Source organism: Symphodus melops (genome assembly GCF_947650265.1).
Source record: "Symphodus melops genome assembly, chromosome: 23".
Lineage (NCBI taxonomy): Eukaryota > Metazoa > Chordata > Actinopteri > Labriformes > Labridae > Symphodus > Symphodus melops.
In genome coordinates this window covers 13,193,214-13,211,845 of record NC_136713.1, presented here as the reverse complement: position 1 = coordinate 13,211,845, position 18,632 = coordinate 13,193,214, and the positions used below count along the sequence as shown (strand labels likewise).

The window sequence follows — 18,632 nt, the reverse complement described above, 5'->3', positions numbered from 1 at the left end:
CACGCCAACGTGAACATCACTGCAAGCAGGAACAAAGAGAGTGTGGAGCAAAGCCAAGTCTCCTTTGCATTTAAACAGCCTCTTGATAATAATTCTGAACGGGCCAAAGACATAACAAACACCACTGCTGTTTTTATCACAGTGGATTACATGCAGAATGGGACTTTGTGTTTTTACAGCTTCTTATATTGACAGAGGGAAATATGAATAGTTGTGAGATGAAACTGTCCCAGCTTTATTTTGTGCTCTAAAAAGTGCTGACTTCATAAACAGAAAGGTGTCAGTGTTTGTCTCTGTCATTTAAAACACATCTTTTTATATATACTATAGGCTATATGGATGATTTTATTTCATTCATTTCTTTTATTGATTGGAGACTCTTTTGGTTATAAGTATATTTGATTTGATGTTATTTTTGAATGTTTCATTTAAAATGTCATGAAAAAGAAACCTGAGCAGGTGAAGTCTGAACTGTCCATGCTGAACTTAAGACAATGTGTAAAAGGGAAGTTGTAAATGTTCCTGATAAAGAAAAAGAAAGTGTTGCATCAGGTCCCTTACTGGACCCAAAATGTACCCAACCCAATCTTCAGAACTGAGAACCGTACCCAACCCAAATGTTTGTGTAGCGTTACAGGCCGAGTAGAGACACAGCTGATAGTAAAATCATTTCATCAAGTTCTCAACAAATCAAAATGTGAACCATGTTTGAACAGCATCCCCCCCTTTTTTAAAGCAGGAATAAGACGGGGGTCCTTCATGTTGTAGCTCACCTCTTTTTATGTCTGATTATTTGATGTTTCTGTAAAAGTCTGACAGAGTTGACTCAAATCTGGGACACAACTCTAACAGGTCCAAATGTTCCTAAAAACAACATTTTAAAGTGTCGATGACTATAATATTATTTTAGACCTTTAGTATCAGAAACTTTTATAGTTTGAAGAGTTTGACTCTTTTTTAAATTGTTTCAAGTTTTAAATTGTTTTCTGCCATCGGGCAGGTTTAGACATGAAACAAAGAAATCAGAACCAACATTTGGGATTTCAAATTAGTTTCATCATGAAAATCTTTTAAAGGGATTTTCATTAAAAAAGGAATAAGTTCATTTGTGAGTGGTATTTTTAAGTTTGTTTGTTTGGGACATGATGTTTCCCAATTCTCAAGAATGGGTGAAATTCAAACAGTCAACACAGTTTCTATTATATTCATATCTATATTACAGTCAGTGATCTGACCTCAGAGTCTCCAGTCTGCAGTTTGGACTCTGCAGATAATCACACAGCAGCTTCACTCCTGAATCCTGCAGCTTGTTGGAGCTCAGGTTCAGCTCTCTGAGATGGGAGGGGTTGGACTTCAGAGCTGAGGCCAGAGAAGAACAGCTGATCTCTGACAAACTGCAGTTCCTCAATCTGAATAAAGAATAAAAGAAGTAAATGTAGACGACAGTGAGCTTTATACATGAATGTGTGATGTTGTCCACATGAACACATCATCTGTTCATTCACACAGTGAAGGACTTCATAGTGATTCATTCATGTTTTTGTACTTCCTGATCATTCTTAGATTGAAACGTACAATATGTTGAATTTTATTAGAATCTTTACATTTAAATTAGAGCTGCAGCTATCGAATATTTTAGTAATCGAGTATTCTATCGAATATCCGAATCGATTAATCGAATAATCATGCTTTTGCTTAATTAAGGTTTAACTCGTCTCGGGTCGTCCCTACAAACCTGCTTCTTTGAAGTTACCATGGTAACGCCTGCTTGTTACAACCAACCATGTTTTAACTCATTCCCCGCCATTGACAGAAATTTCCGTCATTTGGAACCCAACCGTTCTCCGCCATTGACGGAAATTTCCGTCAATTGGTGTTTTCAGTGTAATACGATAGGGGGCGCTCTGACGGATGTTGTGAAAAAGTTACAGGACTGTGGGGTCAAAAACCAACAAACAAGACCACCCGCGGGAAAGTAGAGAGAAAAAAAACAAACATCATCTTCGTCCTTATTTTCCAGCGGTCGGAGTTCTATCAGTCTGTATGTGAGTTTGACACGCGTCAAAAAGTCAACATTATCCGTATAGATATGAGACGCACACCGTATATATGAGATAAAAGCTCTTGAACAGTACAAACATGCCGGCGCCAGCAAGGAGATATTCAGCTGCGGAAGCTTTAGAGTTAATTATCGATACAGACTCTGATAACTCATTTTTTGACCTCCGTGAAACTGATCTGGATGAAGACAGCAGCGGAGGGATTCAGGACCTACATTCAGAGCTTCAGGACGTGTAAGAGGTAAGATATGATCACGTTATTTTTTGATTCACCGTGATAGCATACGCATCTGCTAATTCATGAGATAATGTGACGTCGAAATAACATATCCCTCAGTTTTGTACATAAACTATGTACCAAACGAATTTTTGACAGACTTTTTCTTGTAATTTCCAGACACAGAGTCCAGGTCTCCAAGATCCAGGTCTCCAAGGTCCAGACATACACGTAGGTGCAAGAGGTGAGTCATGATAACATATTTTATTTAGTTTGATAGTATGTTACTTGGATTGTATGATCATTAGATACTACAAGACAAGAGCATCTGCTAATTTGTGAGAGAAGATAAAAAAAGAAATAATTTAGCTTTCATTTTGTACACAAACTATTTACCAAATGAATATTTGTATGACATTTTACACACAGAGTCCAGGGATTCAAGGCCCAGGTGTCCTTTACACAGAACTACTCAAGGTGAAAGAGGTAAGATATGATATGAAGAGGCCGAAAAATAACGTTCCTCTCTTTGTGCACATCACACTGTTGAATAAAAAAATTGTCTTTTTAATTATTTACAGGTCGAACACAGCAAAGAGGCAGAGGTCGGACCTGTGGATCTTATGGGCGTGGTGGAGGTGAAGTACCTGGTGACCAAGCAAGAGGGTCTGTAAACCAGCCAGGTGCAGGTCCTGGTCCAGGTAATCTGATGTGGAAAGAAATGAACTGGCAGCCAAAAGACTTTCCTTTTCACTGACAATCCTGGACCTCTAACTGATGCTGCTGCTCTTGATCATATCATTCCTAAGCCTGACCTTGAAATGTACTGGTCTACAGATGACATTTTGGCCACCCCCTACTTCAACAAGGTCATGTCCCGCAACCGGTTTGAAATCATATGGAGATTTCTACACTCCAATGATTATGAATCAAGGCCAGCAAATAGCACTGACAGGTTGCACAAAGTCCGCCCTGTCTTATATTACCTTATATCTAAATTCAGTCAAATGTATCAACCTAACACCAACATTTGCATTGATGAGGGTATGCTTCTGTGGCGTGGACGGCGAGCGTTCAGGGTGTACAATCCCCAAAAACCTGTCAAATATGGGATCAAATCCTCCATCCTTTGTGATTCTGACGCAGGGTACTGTTACAACATGAAACCCTATTGCAGAGAAGGCACTTCCCTGGGAGACACAGCTGTCTCTCTTCTTGATAAGCTTTTACTTCAACTAATGTTTTCTTATTGAAAATAATAATGATATTTAAGTGTTTGTAAAAACAAAGTATTTCTGAGTGTATAAGAGAAGAAACATTTATAATATAGTTTGTAAATGTTGTAGTGCTACACTATTCAAAGAAAATTTATAATTTTATGTAATCATTTTTATTTATTTTAGTTATTTATTTTAAAATATAACTATAGTTGTCAAATTAAAGTAAAAAGAATCCAAATGTAAACTCAAAATCAGTTTTTTTTTCTTGAAAATAAATAAATGTGTTTTACAAAAGTGCTGTTTTCTCAGCTTTTTGTCCGGAATGTTGTTTTTTTGTGAAAATGGCCGATATTCAAGTGCTGATAAAAAAAGACTGAATGAAGTTTGAATAAAATAGTTTTTTGTATATGAAAGCAGAGGCTCTGATCTTTCTTTTGATGTGTTCAATATTTACATATTCAAAGAACAAAATATTCTGTGAGTCTTGAAAGATTGGTGAAAATGGTGAAAAAGGCTGGCGCTGGCTGGCAAACATTCTAGAATTCTCTGGCGGGGAAAGAGTTAATGGCTGAAATAACAAATAGTGTTTTGTGTAGCCTACACATCTGTTACATTTAATTGAGAAATCATTATGTTCTGTTGGATCAATCACAGATTCAATCATTTTGTCAGATCAGGAAATTGAGAAAATTTGCTTGTGTGCATTCAGCGCGCTCACAGACTACAGAGACTACAGAGTAGTGATGTGTCGGCTCTAAGACTCGGCTCTTTGAAGTGAACGACAGGAGCCGGCTCGTCATTGGAAGCCAGATGGGAGCCGATTAGTTTTTGTCTTGTCTTTTTTCTGTTAAAGCCGGATATCATTGGTGAAGATGTGCGGTTGCGTCTGTGTCCTCACTGAGCAGGGGGAGGGGAGGGGTTATATACACAGCAGACGAACAGAAGAGAGAGACAGAGGTTGAAACATCTGTTATGTCCTACTCGTACTTTTCTTTAAGTTTCGTTTCATTAAAACTGAAAGTAAACACAGTCGCGAGTCTCCCGACGTGACTGCAGGTTTTTTTTTTAGAACGGCATTTAAATGAATCGGAGCAACGATGTAACGCAGTTTTAAGAGGCAGCGTCAATCAAGTTATTTGTTGCAGCAAGAAAGGCCGGGGATGATCAGGCAAAGAGGAGAGGAGAAATGTTTATTTTGAACTTGATTTTTTAGAGAGAGGATTTGATGCAGTGTTCCTTCATTTTGAGACATTGTCACCATTTAGTGTCTATGTGTTTAGGTGAGTGTATAAATAAAAGTGTGTTTATATCATAAACATTTGATATAATGCATATTTTTACAACAAATCTGAAGAGCCACTTGGGAACCGAAAGAGCCGGCTCTTTTTGGTGAGCCGAGCCAAAAGAGCCGGTTCTCTAAAAAGAGGCATAATTCCCATCACTACTACAGAGAGTAGCCTATGTAGACAGTGACAGACAGTCTGTCATAGACGTATGTGTATGTCTATGACAGAGACTGTGAGAGGACGTTGCTATCGTTATGTTAGCTGCAGACACGGAGAGAGTGAACGGAGAAAAGCCGACGGTTTGACCGGATCACGTGTTCCCGACTCGGTCGTATGGATCACGGATCAACTGTGTGCTGACTAAAAGTTAAAAGGGGCGCGCCGCGCTCGTGTGTGTGTGTGTGTGTTAGCGCTGAAATGTTTTATAGTATAAAACATGTTTTAGCAAAGTTTTAATGACGCAAAAAAACAAACTTAGCAAAGCCTCGAGGCAGCGAAAATTCCTCAATGAATTTTTGTAATCAAGTTATTCGAGGAATCGTTTCAGCTCGAATTTAAATATCTGAATTCATTTCAAATGGACTAAACCCATGTTATATATCTTTTTATTGATGAGTATTTACATTACATCAAATATTTCCAACAGTGATCAGAGTCAGAGAAATATTAGAGATGTAACTGGGCGTGTCTTGTCTTGGTGGCAGATTAGGGCTGGGAGATATATCCAGTATTTAAGATATATGGATATATATTCAAACATGATATAAGACAATATCTTTAATATGGATATAGTTCATGTTGCATTAAAATATAGTTCTACACGTCTTCTGTAGAGCTGACAGTTCAGCTATTTCTCATCTCACTTCACCCTGCTCCCTCTCTCTCTCTCTCTCTCTCTCTCTCTCTCTCTCTCTCTGAGCCTAACTCAAAAAACTCAATGGATAACAAAGCACTGTTTTTATTGAGGACAGCCAGAATAGTAGTTATTTAGCTGACTCTTCCTCCCAGCATGCTCTGCAACAGCTAACACATAGGTGTGAAGTTTAGGGTGAATAAAAGCAGTCGTCTCCCATTGTTCTCTCTCTTCAAATGCTTCCAGCATCCAGAGACACAAGTCTACTCCTGCTTCACAGCACGCTGCTCTTTGTTTCAATGTTTTGGCGTGCAGGCAACCCGAGGCCTCAAGGAATGACAGTGTTCTGAATCCCCAGCTTGCATCATCCATTGAACGCATCTCGACGGAGATTCTCGGAGAGCGTCTTATTCACAGACCGAATTAAAAACGGTATTTAGAGAGTGTAAAGATCACGTCTGGTTCCATCCTGCAATGAACAGGACAACCACGGAGATCGCCTCGCTCGACAGAGAACACACCAAGCCTACTCATCCTCTGGGAACCGCCGCCGCCATCACAACTCATCTGCACGGAAACAGACTGGAGATCTGATTTCATGGTGGGACCTTTCCCCTCCTCAACCGCAGACAAACGCTTTACAAGTGAGGCTGAATCAGGTCTGAGCAGTGAGCTTTAGAGAGTGTGTTTAATAACTGAGTTATTCATGTGAAGTTGTGAAGATAATATTTGCTTCTTATCTGACCACTGCGTCTCTGGTTTGACTATTTTAAAAGCTCTTTGTCCGCTGCGTCCCGTGTCTGTTTCTCTGTGAACTCTAGCGTTATATCCGGGTAATATCTTCATGTTCAGGAAGACCAGTGTAAACACTGTCTATCACAAATTCAGCCTCTGGCTTCTAGTGTTGAACTTCATTATTCACAAGTTTTGCACGAGTTTCAGACTGTGATCCAGCATCTTCAGACCCCCCCCCCCCCCCCCCCCCCCCCCCCACACACACACACACACACACACACACACAGTAGTAAGTAAGCGTGCATGAGCTGAATATTATTAAGTGTGAAGCGGTCTGTCCTTGATTTTCAAAAGAACATCAATTTAGTTTTGCCAGAATTGAGCACACGTCTTAATTGATTAAGATTTATCTGAATGGCATCAAAAGTAGATTGTAGCTTTTGTCTGGCACCTGTTAATGATGAAGCAGAACAATACAAAATAGTGTCATCGGCATAAAAGTGAAATACAGTCAGTGATCTGACCTCAGAGTCTCCAGTCTGCAGTTTGGACTCTGCAGTCCCTCACATAGCAGCTTCACTCCTGAATCTTGCAGGTTCCGGTTCCTGCTCAGGTCCAGCTCTCTGAGATGGGAGGGGTTGGACTTCAGAGCTGAGGCCACGACGTCACAGTGAATCTTTGAGAGTCCACAGTTAAAAAGTCTGTAGTGACACATATAATAGACAATTAAGAGTAATGAAAGAAGCGTTGATATTCACGTCTCACATCTGATGATTGAAGTTTGACAGGTCCTGTTTGGTCTTAACTTTACACATCAGTGGAATCTCCTCACTGAGTCTCCTCACTGTTTTTCAAACCTGCACATTCTTCATCTTTCAATCATTTACTAAATGTTACAGATGTGTAACCCTGCTGCTAAAAACAGCTTAAAATAGTTATTAAAAGAGTCATAAACAACATAATTATTGGTTTAGTTCATCAGTTAATGTGTTTATTTGATGTAACACACTCGAGCTGTGATTACTAAGTCAGTGAGTTTATTGTTGCAGTTTTGTACGACTAAAATCAACAGTAGTTTTGCAGTGCAGATTGATGTGCAGCAAAGTAAAAGTCTGCGATGCAGGACGAGAGTTTCTTTTTTTATGAAGACAGAGTGAGTAAGAGATGGTCACCATGTTGTCACCTTGTTAAATGTAGAAGTTGATAAACAGCAGCACTAAGTGATAAAGATGGACAGAGGATAATTCATCAGTTAGGAGTGAGAAGAGTTCCTGTAGAAGTCATGAAACTGAGTGAAGTGTGTGTCATCTTAAAAAGCTGCACTTCACATGTCTCAGTCAGCCAGCTGCTCACTTCATTGTGCTCGTTTTTCTGCCTGTTAGCAAACAAGTTATGGCTTTGCAAAGTCATTCAAACCAGTTCATGTGATTTAGTGATCCTGTAACTAATAAAGGTAAACATCATTCATGCTCATGATTTCATTTAGAGGTCAAAATCCTGATTTGACTCAAACAAAGCTGCTGTTCCTTAAACTATGTGTGTGTGTGTGTGTGTGTGTGTGTGTGTGTGTGTGTGTGTGTGTGTGTGTGTGTGTGTGTGTGTGTGTGTGTGTGAGATTTATGGTTACTGTGCTCAGGACCTCGCTCCTCCAGAACCTAGAAAGACGTGCATTTATCCAGGAGGGTTACACATGGAAACACATGGAGTTTGATTTAGGATGAGCTCATGTCTATAGTGATATAAAGTGGGATCTATTCAGAGGACTCTTTCTGCAGTAGAAAACCATTTGAAAGTCATTGAACAGTAACTCTGGAGGAGGACCATCTCATTCTCCAGCCGTCTGACTCACTTCTATAAAAGTGAAAATACAGAGACTGCTGCAGAATGATCCAGAAATCAAACAAGTCAGCCAAGAGGAGGAGCCATCTCCTGTAAGAACAGTTTATCTGTGATCTACCTGCTGAGATGTTCAGAGATGATGCTCATGATTGACTAGTAATGCCTGCAGAGGCTGGAAGGGGGCGCTCACAGCATCTCTCTTTTCAGGGATTAACACTATCACACATCTCAGTCACTTCTTTGGGAATTCTCTCCTGAATGTGTTCACAAAAAAACTATCAAAAACATTTATGAACTCAGGACAAAAACCTCAAAAACATCACGTCTGAAAAAAACTACCACTGACTGTTTCTCCTGAACATTAACAGAGGAACAGTTTTTAGTGAACAGAGAGGATTTACTTTAGTTTATTAAATTATTACATAGGGCTGGGAAATTAATTTAACATTATTACAAACTGACTTTCAGAACAATTAATCGATGTCAATTATTTTAATTATTTTCAGGACAGAGTCACATGAAGACACGTCCAATCATGACCTGGAAGTTTGAACACATTTTGTCTTCATGGAAGACGACGTCCAACAAAAACAAGTCAAATGAAAACACTGAAGAAAAAAGTTTCTCTTTTAGAGAAGTTAATTTCTCCTTTAAAACTAAAATGTGTGGTTTTCATCTCAAGAGATGATTTGATTTCAATTCTAAATATTCACTTAATAACCACTCGATAGTTCATCAGATATTCACTCCTTCATTAGAAACATATCCCAGCTTTAATAGTGGAGCACATTTACAGTAGAGACCATGTCAGTGAACTATGAGGGAAAAAACTAAATAATCTTTAATTAATCTTAACTGAGGTCACATGTTCAATGAATGGTGATATTGATTTGAGGTCAACCAGCACTATTAGTACATGACACTGATTTATAATGTTCATCACATCTGGACTTACTTTGCCTTCCTGCAGTTCCTCACAGCTGGAATCAGTCTCTGTCGTCCCTGGTCTGATGTTTTGTACTTCAGCAGGTCCAACTCATCCAGAACCTCCTCGGACATCTGCAGCATGTAGGCCAGAGCAGAGCACTGAAACACAGAAAGTTCCTTCTCTGATCTGTTCTCTGACTTCAAGAACTCTTGGATCTCCTGATGGACTGAGAGGTCCTTCATCTCCGTCAGACAGTGGAAGATGTTGATGCTTCTGTCAGGAGATTCATCATCACTGTTCATCTCCTTCAGGTTGTTGATGACTCTCTGGATCATTTCCGGACTGTTGTCTGTCTGACCCAGCAGGCCTCCTAAGAGTCTCTGGTTTGACTCCAGAGAAAGACCATGAAGGAAGCGAACAAACAGGTCCAGGTGACCGTTCTTACTTCTCAGGGATTTCTTCATTGCTTCCTTTAGGAAAACATCAAGAGTTGAATTTACATGTTTTTCTCCCAGAAAAGTCCTCAGTACTGTTGTGTTCCTGTTGGTGAAACAGTGGAACATGTAGACTGCAGCCAGAAACTCCTGAACGCTCAGATGAACAAAGCAGTAGACTGTTTTCTGGAAGATCACACACTCTGTTTTGAAGATCTCTGTACAAACTCCTGAGTACACAGAGGCCTCTGTGACATCCAGACCACACCGCTCCAGGTCTTCATGGTAGAACATGATGTTTCCGTCCTTCAGATGTTCAAACGCCAGCCTCCCCAGCTTCAGAAGAAGTTTCCTGTCGGCCTCCGTCAGCTCATGTAGACTCGTCTGATGTCCCTCACCATACTTGTTCTTCTTCCTCTTTGTCTGAACCAGCAGGAAGTGTGAGTACATGTCAGTCAGGGTCTTGGGCAGCTCTCCTCTCTGCTCTGTGCTCATCATGTGCTCCAGAACTGTGGCAGTGATCCAGCAGAAGACCGGGATCAGACACATGATGTGGAGGCTCCTGGATGTCTGGATGTGTGAGATGATTCTGCTGGACAGATCTTCATCACTGCACCTCCTCCTGAAGTACTCCTCCTTCTGGGCGTCAGTGAAGCCTCGTACTTCTGTTACCCTGTCAACACATGAAGGAGGGATCTGATTGGCTGCTGCAGGTCGAGAAGTGATCCAGATGAGAGCTGAGGGGAGCAGATTCCCCTTGATGAGGTTTGTGAACAGAGTGTTTAACGATGACTTCTGCGTGACATCAGACACAACCTCCCTGTTTGTGAAGTCCAATGGCGGTCTGCTTTCATCCAGGCCGTCAAAGATGAACAACAGTTTACAGACAGCGAGCGTCTCTGCTGCCACCTTCTGTAATGTTGGATGGAAAACACGGAGCAGCTCAAGAAGACTGTAGCGCTTATCTCTGACCAAGTTCAGCTCCCTGAATGAAAGCAGGATCAGCAGACTGACGTCTTGGTTCTCTGAGCCCTCGGCCCAGTCCAGAGTGAACTTCTGCACTGAGAAGGTTTTTCCAACACCAGCCACGCCGTTTGTCAGAACCACTCTGATGGGTTTCTGTTGGTCGGGTTGAACTCCTGTCTTTGGTTCCTGTTGGTCGGGTTGAGCTCCTGTCTTTGGTTCCTGTTGGTCGGGTAAGGCTTTAAAGAGGTCCTGGCACTTGATTGGAGTCTCATGGACGGTCTTCTTTTTAGACTCTGTCTCCATCTGTCTCACCTCATGTTGGGTATTCACCTCTTCTCTCTGCCCCTCTGTGATGTGGAGCTCAGTGTAGATCCTTTTGAGGGGGGTTCTACTTCCTGTTTCATCACTTCCTTCAGTCACATGTTCACATCTCGTCCTCAGACTGACCTTATGTTGATCTAAAACCTCCTGCTGACCTCTATCTACTGAAAGAGAGAATAATAGAATCTGATTATTGTTTTCAGATGTTTTTGTAAAAGAAGTAAAAAGAGTTTTAATTTCTAGACTTTTGACACTGACCAATAAAAGTCGTGTTTGAGGAGATCACAGAAGCACAAAGGTGTACAGTCTTACTTTGTTCAGTGCTGCTCTGACTGACTGTCTGCAGTCCAGCTCCTGGTCTGGATCTTTTTCCATACTGAGGACAGGACGTCTCCTCCTCTCTAACATGAGTCCTCTTCATCCCCCTGTGAAGACATGTCTTTAGAACTAAACTGATGGTTGACTGATAGAAAATATGAAGATTAACTTCCGGTTATGGCGTCTACCTGAATGGCAGCGAGATTCAGTTTGAATTTCCATTTCAACATGGAGTCACTCAGTTGCCCACGCTTGCCTCAGTACCGAGTATATTACAACTTTCTCTACAAAAACGCCAAACGCACGTAAATATAAACCGTAAAAAGTGGGTGAAGTCGATGACGTTAACGACGCTAGCAAAGATCGCACCTCGCTGGATAGAGAAGATGAGGACAATGCTAATGCTAGCGCTAGCGGCCAGGTAGACGACGAGACTAACACTTTAGTTAGTGATCAATTGAAGGACTTCTTGGAGGATAATAATGTCCTTTCTAAATATCAGTCAGGCTTGAGAAAACAACATAGCCCTGTTACAGCTGCATTTAAGGTTTGGAATGACATTTTTGAAGCAATTGATTTCAAAAAATGTTGTGTAGCTCTATTTATTGACCTTTCAAAGGCATTTGATACTGTTGATTACAGATTATTGATCAACATCTTACATCAAATTGGCCTGTCAAAGCAAGCAGCACAATGGTTTGACAACTATCGGCAGGATCCACTTTGTCCTTTTTAGAAATCTCAAAGGGGGTCCCCCAGGGTTCCATATTAGGACCCATTTTATTTTCCATTCATATTAATAATCTGTGTGAAAATGTGTTGAATGCCATGTATCACTTTGATGCTGATGATACTATCATCTATTGTTGCTCAACATCTGTTGCACAAGCTTTTGAGTTTATGCAATCAGCATTTAATGTTGTCCAGTCTCGGCTGAGGGAACTAAAGTTGGTCATAAACTATGATGAAACAAAGCTCGTGTTGTTTTCACATTTACGTGAAAAACCAACAAATGTACCCTTGAATTTTACATCCCAAGGAAATACAATTGAGCTTGCAAAAGCTACAAGTACCTGGGTTTGCTTCTGGACTATGAACTATCATTTAAAGCACATATCGCCAAACTCGTCTCCAAACTCAAAGTGAAGCTGAGATTTTATTATAGAAATAAATCCTGCTTTTCACTCAGGGCGAGGAAACTTCTTGTTTCTTCTGCCTTCCTTCCTTTGTTGGATTATGGCGATGTGCTGTACATGGGCGCCTCTGCTCAATGTTTACAGTCATTGGATACCATGTATCAATGCGCGTTGAGATTTGTGACAGGTTGTAGACGCCTTACTCATCACTGTGACCTGTACATGAAATCTGATTGGCCACCCTTGAGACAAAGAAGACTTACTTTGTGTTCGAGGGTCCACGTTTAGTTCTGAAGTTATAAGGATGACTTTTGGACCGATCACTCTTCAGAGACTGACAGCTGGGTACAGGAGACTCTGCTCTCTGTCTGCTCCTCTGAACTCTGTAAAAAAACAACACATTTGATATTTTTATGTATATGAATGTTTAATAGAGCTGCAGCTATCGAATATTTTAGTAATCGAGTATTCTATCGAATATCCCGTCGATTAATCGAGTAATCAAATAAATCATACTTTTGCTTAATTAAGGTTTAACTCGTCTTGGCTCGTCCCTACAAACCTGCTTCTTTGCAGTTACCATGGTAACGCCTGCTTGTTACAGCCAACCACCTCTGCTCTACAGCTGCTGATGATGCTCACCATATTACTGACAGGGTCCCAAATTCACTTTCTGATTCACTGGTCAAGGCGGCAGGTAGATGGAAAAATACAGGCCAAACACGTTTTAATGGCTGAAATAGCAAATACTGTTTTGTGTAGCCTACACATCTGTTACAGTACATTTAATTGAGAAAGCAATTTGCTAAATTATTATTCCACAAACAAGTTCAGTCTTGATTTAGCTTTGAAGACATTAGACATTTCAGATAATCAGCCTGTATATTGTTAAAAGTGTATCTCTGTCTGCTCCTGCAGCGCGCTCACAGACTACAGAGACCATAGACATTCGTCTATGACAGAGACTGTGAGAGGACGTTGCTATCGTTATGTTAGCTGCAGACACGGAGAGAGTGAACGGAGAAAAGCCGACGGTTTGACTCGGTCTCGGTCGGTCGTATGGATCACGGATCAACTGTGTACTGACTAAAAGTTAAAAGGGGCGGGCCGCGCTCGTGTGTGTGTGTGTGTGTTAGCGCTGAAGTGTCTGTGTGTCAGAGAGAGGAGCAGGTAGCTGCAGCTACATTAAACATGTTTTATACTCATAGCAAAGTTTTGATGACGCAAAAAAACCCAAAAACTTAACGACGCCTCGAGGCAGCGAAAATTCCTTGATGAATTTTTGTAATCAAGTTAGTAAAGTTATTCGTGGAATCGTTTCAGCTCTAATCTTTAACAAACTCTCTGAGGACAAAACTATAAAAGAAGCTGTAAATATAAAAAGGGCTACAGCTGTGGATGATGAGAAGCTTTCATAGTTTGTTTCTTTGCTAAGAAGACTTACTTTGTGTTCGAGGGTCCACGTTTAGTTCTGAAGTTATAAGGTTCAACTTTGGACCGATCACTCTTCAGAGACAGACAGCTGGGTCCAGGAGACTCTGCTCCGTCCTCCTCTTCCTCTAAACTCACATCCATGATCTGATCTGAAGTCAGTCTGAGAGGAAACACAGAAACACTCACTGAGAGATCAACACAAGAGAAACAGGAGACATGATCTAACACACACACACACACACGCACACACACACACACGCACACACACACACACACACACACACTGTAGTAGAGATAATAACAATAGCTCAGGCTGGGCGCTCGTTCTGTGTTTGTCACTAGGTTCACACCAAGGTGTCGGCCAGAACACCACTTAAGGCCACGTTTCCAGGGAGTATGATGAAAGAAAGGGCAGAGAGAGATTTCACACTGTTCAGCTCTTCTTTACTTTCCAATAGAGCAGCACATACAGCTAGTTGGAACTGGTTGTTTCACTTATGCATGTGTGTGTGTGTGTGTGTGTGGTTTTCTATAAAAAGAAAGAATAACAAAATACAGTCTCAATCATAAATAACATAAATGACTTCACCTCTATAAAGTAATATTGTCAGTCAAATATAACCATACATTTACACAGAAAGCCATTCAGTAGTTATAATCACATTTCTCTTCACACTGTCTTAAACTAACAAACTCAAACACAGAATGCACAGGTCTCTTTAACATTTCAGTCCTGTTAAGTTACTGCTAACAACTTGACAGAGCATTTCCTGTTATATAAATCCTCTAACTGCCGGAACCAGCAGGATGCTTTTATTTTGAAACATACAGGCAAGCTGCTACATCCGGTTGCCGAATTAGCGTAGTTGAAAGGCAAGATAAATAACAATACTTAATTAACACTAAACACTTTGGGCTCAGTCACAACTGTCTAAACACTACGTAATAAGTGTATAAATTAACGTGCCTTTAACTCAACATGACGCATCTCACGCTGACGCGCAGAGTCACGTGAGCAGAGGGACGTAAATTAGCGTGCACGCAATCAGCTGTCATTAACATGGCTGATCATAGCGCGCGCACACGGGCTCCGACTTTCATTCATATCAACCAAACAACATCCATATGAGTAAACAATATGACAAATATGCAAGAGATGAATACTCACACTTTAATTTACGCACAAACAGCTTCTATTATTTTTTTTTATTTTTTTTTTTACAGGGACAGTGCATATTAATAAACATTTCTGTAAATATGCCAGAGTTAGCCAAAAGGCTAATTTTCATCTGTTGTCCCTGGCCAGATTTTATAAAGGGCTCCCTAAAAAAAACACAGTAAAATTCAAACATTGAAAAAAGCTACAAATGGAACAACATGAGAGTAATTAAGTGGACAGACAAGCAGTCACAGGTGAAAATACATAAACCATACAGGACAAACAAGAAGCAGCATTTGGTTAAAAAATGTCTACCATGCAGGACAGACGAGGAGCAGCATTGAGCAGACATAATGTACAAAATTTAACAGGTATTAGTAAAAGCACGTTGCCAATAACATCCCAAAGTCAATGTGACGTGCACACAGGACAACATGAAACACAATTATACAATAAACACAGATGACACCAGGCCACATATAAAACATTGAGTGAGTAGCCACATTCATTAAAAACACAGGACACGTTCACTAACAAGCAGACACTAGATGGCAGTAGCGGGCGGAACTGATTCAGTGCTGACAGATGTGGTTATTAATTAGCCAGTGTTTCAGGTGAGAACTAAATGAGTGGTAAGTGTTGCGCTCTCTAATCAATGTTGGGATGTTGTTCCATTCACAAGAGGCTGTAACAAAAAAGGCTGACTGACTAAAAGCACACTTCCTCAGAGGAATAACGCAGTCGCCTCTTGAGACACCCCTCGTGAAGTGATGTGTATTTGTTCGCATGACTACAAAATCTCTAAGTGGGGGAGGAGCCAAACCATGTATGATCTTATAAAGGAGGCATGCATTTTGGTATTTAATCATGTTCTCCCAGCTCAGAAGGTTGTATTTTGTGAGGATTGAACAGTGGTGGAATTGCTTTGTTTTTTTGTCTAAAACTTTTATTGTCTGTTTATACCAAGTGGTTGTAATGTGGTGTGACTCGCCTGAGACCAGCTTGTCAAACAGTAGGTCATGTGTGAGAAAATCATTGAATGCATGTACATTATGGCTGCTTCAGTGAACATGGAGTTTCTGATCAATCTGAAGTTGGCAAGGTTAAATTTAATTTGTTTACAGACTTTTTTTTACATGTGTTTTAAAGTTGAGGTTGGAGTCAAGTATAATGCCAAGGTATTTTAATTATTTTACAATCTGTAGTTTATCACCAGACACAAGTATGTCTGGATCTTTTTCTTTAAAGTTATATGTTTTTGTGAAAAACATACCAACAGTTTTAGACACGTTAAGTTGGAGACAGCACTGATTAAGCCATGCTGTAATTTTGACCATTGCGGTTGTTAGTTTAGAAGCAACTTCTGCTTTTGTTCAAATCATTTCTGTGATCTTTAATTCATGAACATTACTAAAATTGAAAGCTGGCTCTGTTGTGTTTGCCAAACTCAGATTAACCTGCCTAGCAGAAAAGCTCTGTGCAATAGTTGCAACAGAATCAACAAAGTATCGATTAAGAGCTCCAGTTACTTGAGCTGGGTCCTTAGTCAGGTTTCCATTCAGGCTTAGTTCAATTTGTTTTCCTGCTTTTGTTTGTTGACCCAGGAGCTTCTTTAACTGACTCCAAATTAATTTAGGATTTCCCCTCGCCTCACTAATTATTGTCATAAAAAAATCAGTGCTCTCTCTCTCTCTCGTCGATCGCCCCTAACTGGTACCAACAAACACCTGACTGTGGTTTGTAGCGCTCTCTCTCTCTCTCTCTCGTCGATCGCCCCTAACTGGTACCAACAAACAGCTGACTGTGGTTTGTAGCGCTCTCTCTCTCTCTCTCGTTGATCGCCCCTAACTGGTACAACAAACAGCTGACTGTGGTTTGTAGCTCTCTCTCTCTCTCTCGTCGATCGCCCCTAACTGGTACCAACAAACAGCTGACTGTGGTTTGCAGCTCTCTCTCTCTCTCTTGTCGATCGCCCCTTTCCTCGAGAAACCACAACATATTTCATCTAATTTTTCATTTAAGCACAGAAAGTGTTCATATAGAAAAATATCTAAAAGTGAAGGCCAAGTCTCCCATTGGTCAGCGTCCTGGGCCCTCCCCCTCTCTGCCCATGCTCTGATCCATCTATGAGCTGAAGTACTAAACTAGTTGTATCTTCTGAATGTCGTCACTGAATAGTCTGGAACTGGGACATGAATCACTGTGTGAAAAAGTCTGTCATCATCTTGTTGTCATTTGATGAATTCTACCGTTTTTATTTCAACTCTTTTCTGTCTTTGTTCTGCTGAAACATTTGAATTAATCCTCGAGCATCAATAAAGTTTGATCTTATCAGAGGAGGCATCACTGCAGGACTTTGAATCATAAAAGGATTAAAAACAACCTTCAAACACGCCCATCAAGTCATTGATTAACCAAGAACACAGTCAGCTGATTGACTTACAACAACTTCTTATGGATTTGATCAGAATGAGTTTCACTGTAAAAAAAAAACTTTACTAAGAAAAGTATTTAAATCAAAATGATGTTCAGAACAACACTCAAATATTTCAATCACTGAAGATCAAGTGATGAACTCAGTGACAGAAACTTTCCAGAGTGGGCTCGTCTTCAGTCCACCTGTTAGCATGTTAGCATGGTTAGCATAGCCTGCATGGTGACTGAGGATCATTGTGTCTCCTTCACTTCTACTGTAGTCACAGCAGCTAATGAACCTGGTGGCTAACTGTTAGCTTACAGCTCTTTAGACACTTAAACAGAGAGTCTTAAAAACAGGTAAAAGTGTCTCTTACCTTCAACAGAGAACAGATCTGCGTCACAACAGGACAGAGTCTCCTGACACCAGGAAATACCAAAGTCTAATAATCACCATAGCAACAGGGAGTCAAAGGTCACAGCTTGATACGTGTTTATTGAAGGAAGCTTGTTTATGGTGTCAGATTGATTCTTCACTGCTTTGATATCTGACATCCTGTGTGATGATAGAAGTTGATGAAAGTGTAAGTAAGTAAATATTATTTATATAGCACCTTTCACAGACAGAGGTCACAAAGTGCTTCACAACAAAGTTTAAAAAAACATCACACGTAATATACCAAGCCAAGACAATCCAAAAGTCCTAGCAGCCCTAAAAGGAGCTCATTAAAAGCCTGGACAAATAGAAGTGTCTTCAGTTCACTCTTGAAGGTGTCAAGTGATTCAATAAAGCACAAAGACGGTGGAAATTCATTCCAGAGCCTCGGAGCAACAACCTAGAAAGACCGGTCACCTCTAGTGCGATAAAGAGGTGGAGGGACCTTCATCAGATTGTGATCCATAGACCTCAGAGCTCGCACAGGAGTGTAAGGCTGGATCAGATCCCTGATATACTAGGGAGCCTGACCATGCAAGGCTCTGAAAGCCGGAACCAGGATTTTAAACCTGAACCTATAGGACACTGGCAGCCAGTGGAGTTCTTTTTGAATAGGGGACATGTGGGTCCAAGTATTAGTACGAGTCAGAATTCTTGCTGCAGAGTTTTGTATTAATGGCATTCTGGAGAGTTCTTTCTTGTTTAGACAGGAAAACAAGCTGTTACAGTCGTATAAACGTGAAGACACAAAAGTGTGGATGATAAGCTCCAAATCATTCTGTGAAACCATGTTTCTGAGTTTGGAGATTTTCCTCAGTTCCTCATCAGCTGCTTACAGTGCTGCACTAAAGACATGTCTTTGTCGAAGGTAACTC

The 18,632-nt window shown here is 40.6% G+C and overlaps 2 protein-coding genes and 1 long non-coding RNA gene across 3 annotated transcripts in view; 1 reads left to right on the top strand and 2 right to left on the bottom strand.

The window, feature by feature from the left end:
• LOC306818909 (NLR family CARD domain-containing protein 3-like) overlaps positions 1-18,632 on the bottom strand; it is a 112,825-nt gene that overhangs the window by 1,815 nt on the left and 92,378 nt on the right. The window lies entirely within an intron of this gene.
• LOC306818921 lies at positions 2,111-2,765 on the top strand. The gene is made up of 3 exons (XR_013778400.1): positions 2,111-2,301; positions 2,458-2,521; positions 2,707-2,765. It is a non-coding gene; the product is annotated as an uncharacterized lncRNA (long non-coding RNA).
• Positions 7,064-18,632, bottom strand: part of LOC306818784 (uncharacterized protein) — a gene marked incomplete at its 3' end in the record, with an annotated part of 49,206 nt that continues 37,637 nt past the window's right edge. Inside the window, exons 2-6 of the mRNA XM_079336502.1 lie at positions 13,758-13,907; positions 12,577-12,696; positions 11,172-11,284; positions 10,710-11,023; positions 7,064-7,072 (exon numbers count right to left, since the gene is read on the bottom strand). Coding sequence (XP_079192628.1) covers positions 7,064-7,072; positions 10,710-11,023; positions 11,172-11,284; positions 12,577-12,696; positions 13,758-13,888 — 687 coding nt within the window. The 5' untranslated portion in view covers positions 13,889-13,907. The remainder of the gene's footprint in view (positions 7,073-10,709; positions 11,024-11,171; positions 11,285-12,576; positions 12,697-13,757; positions 13,908-18,632) is intronic.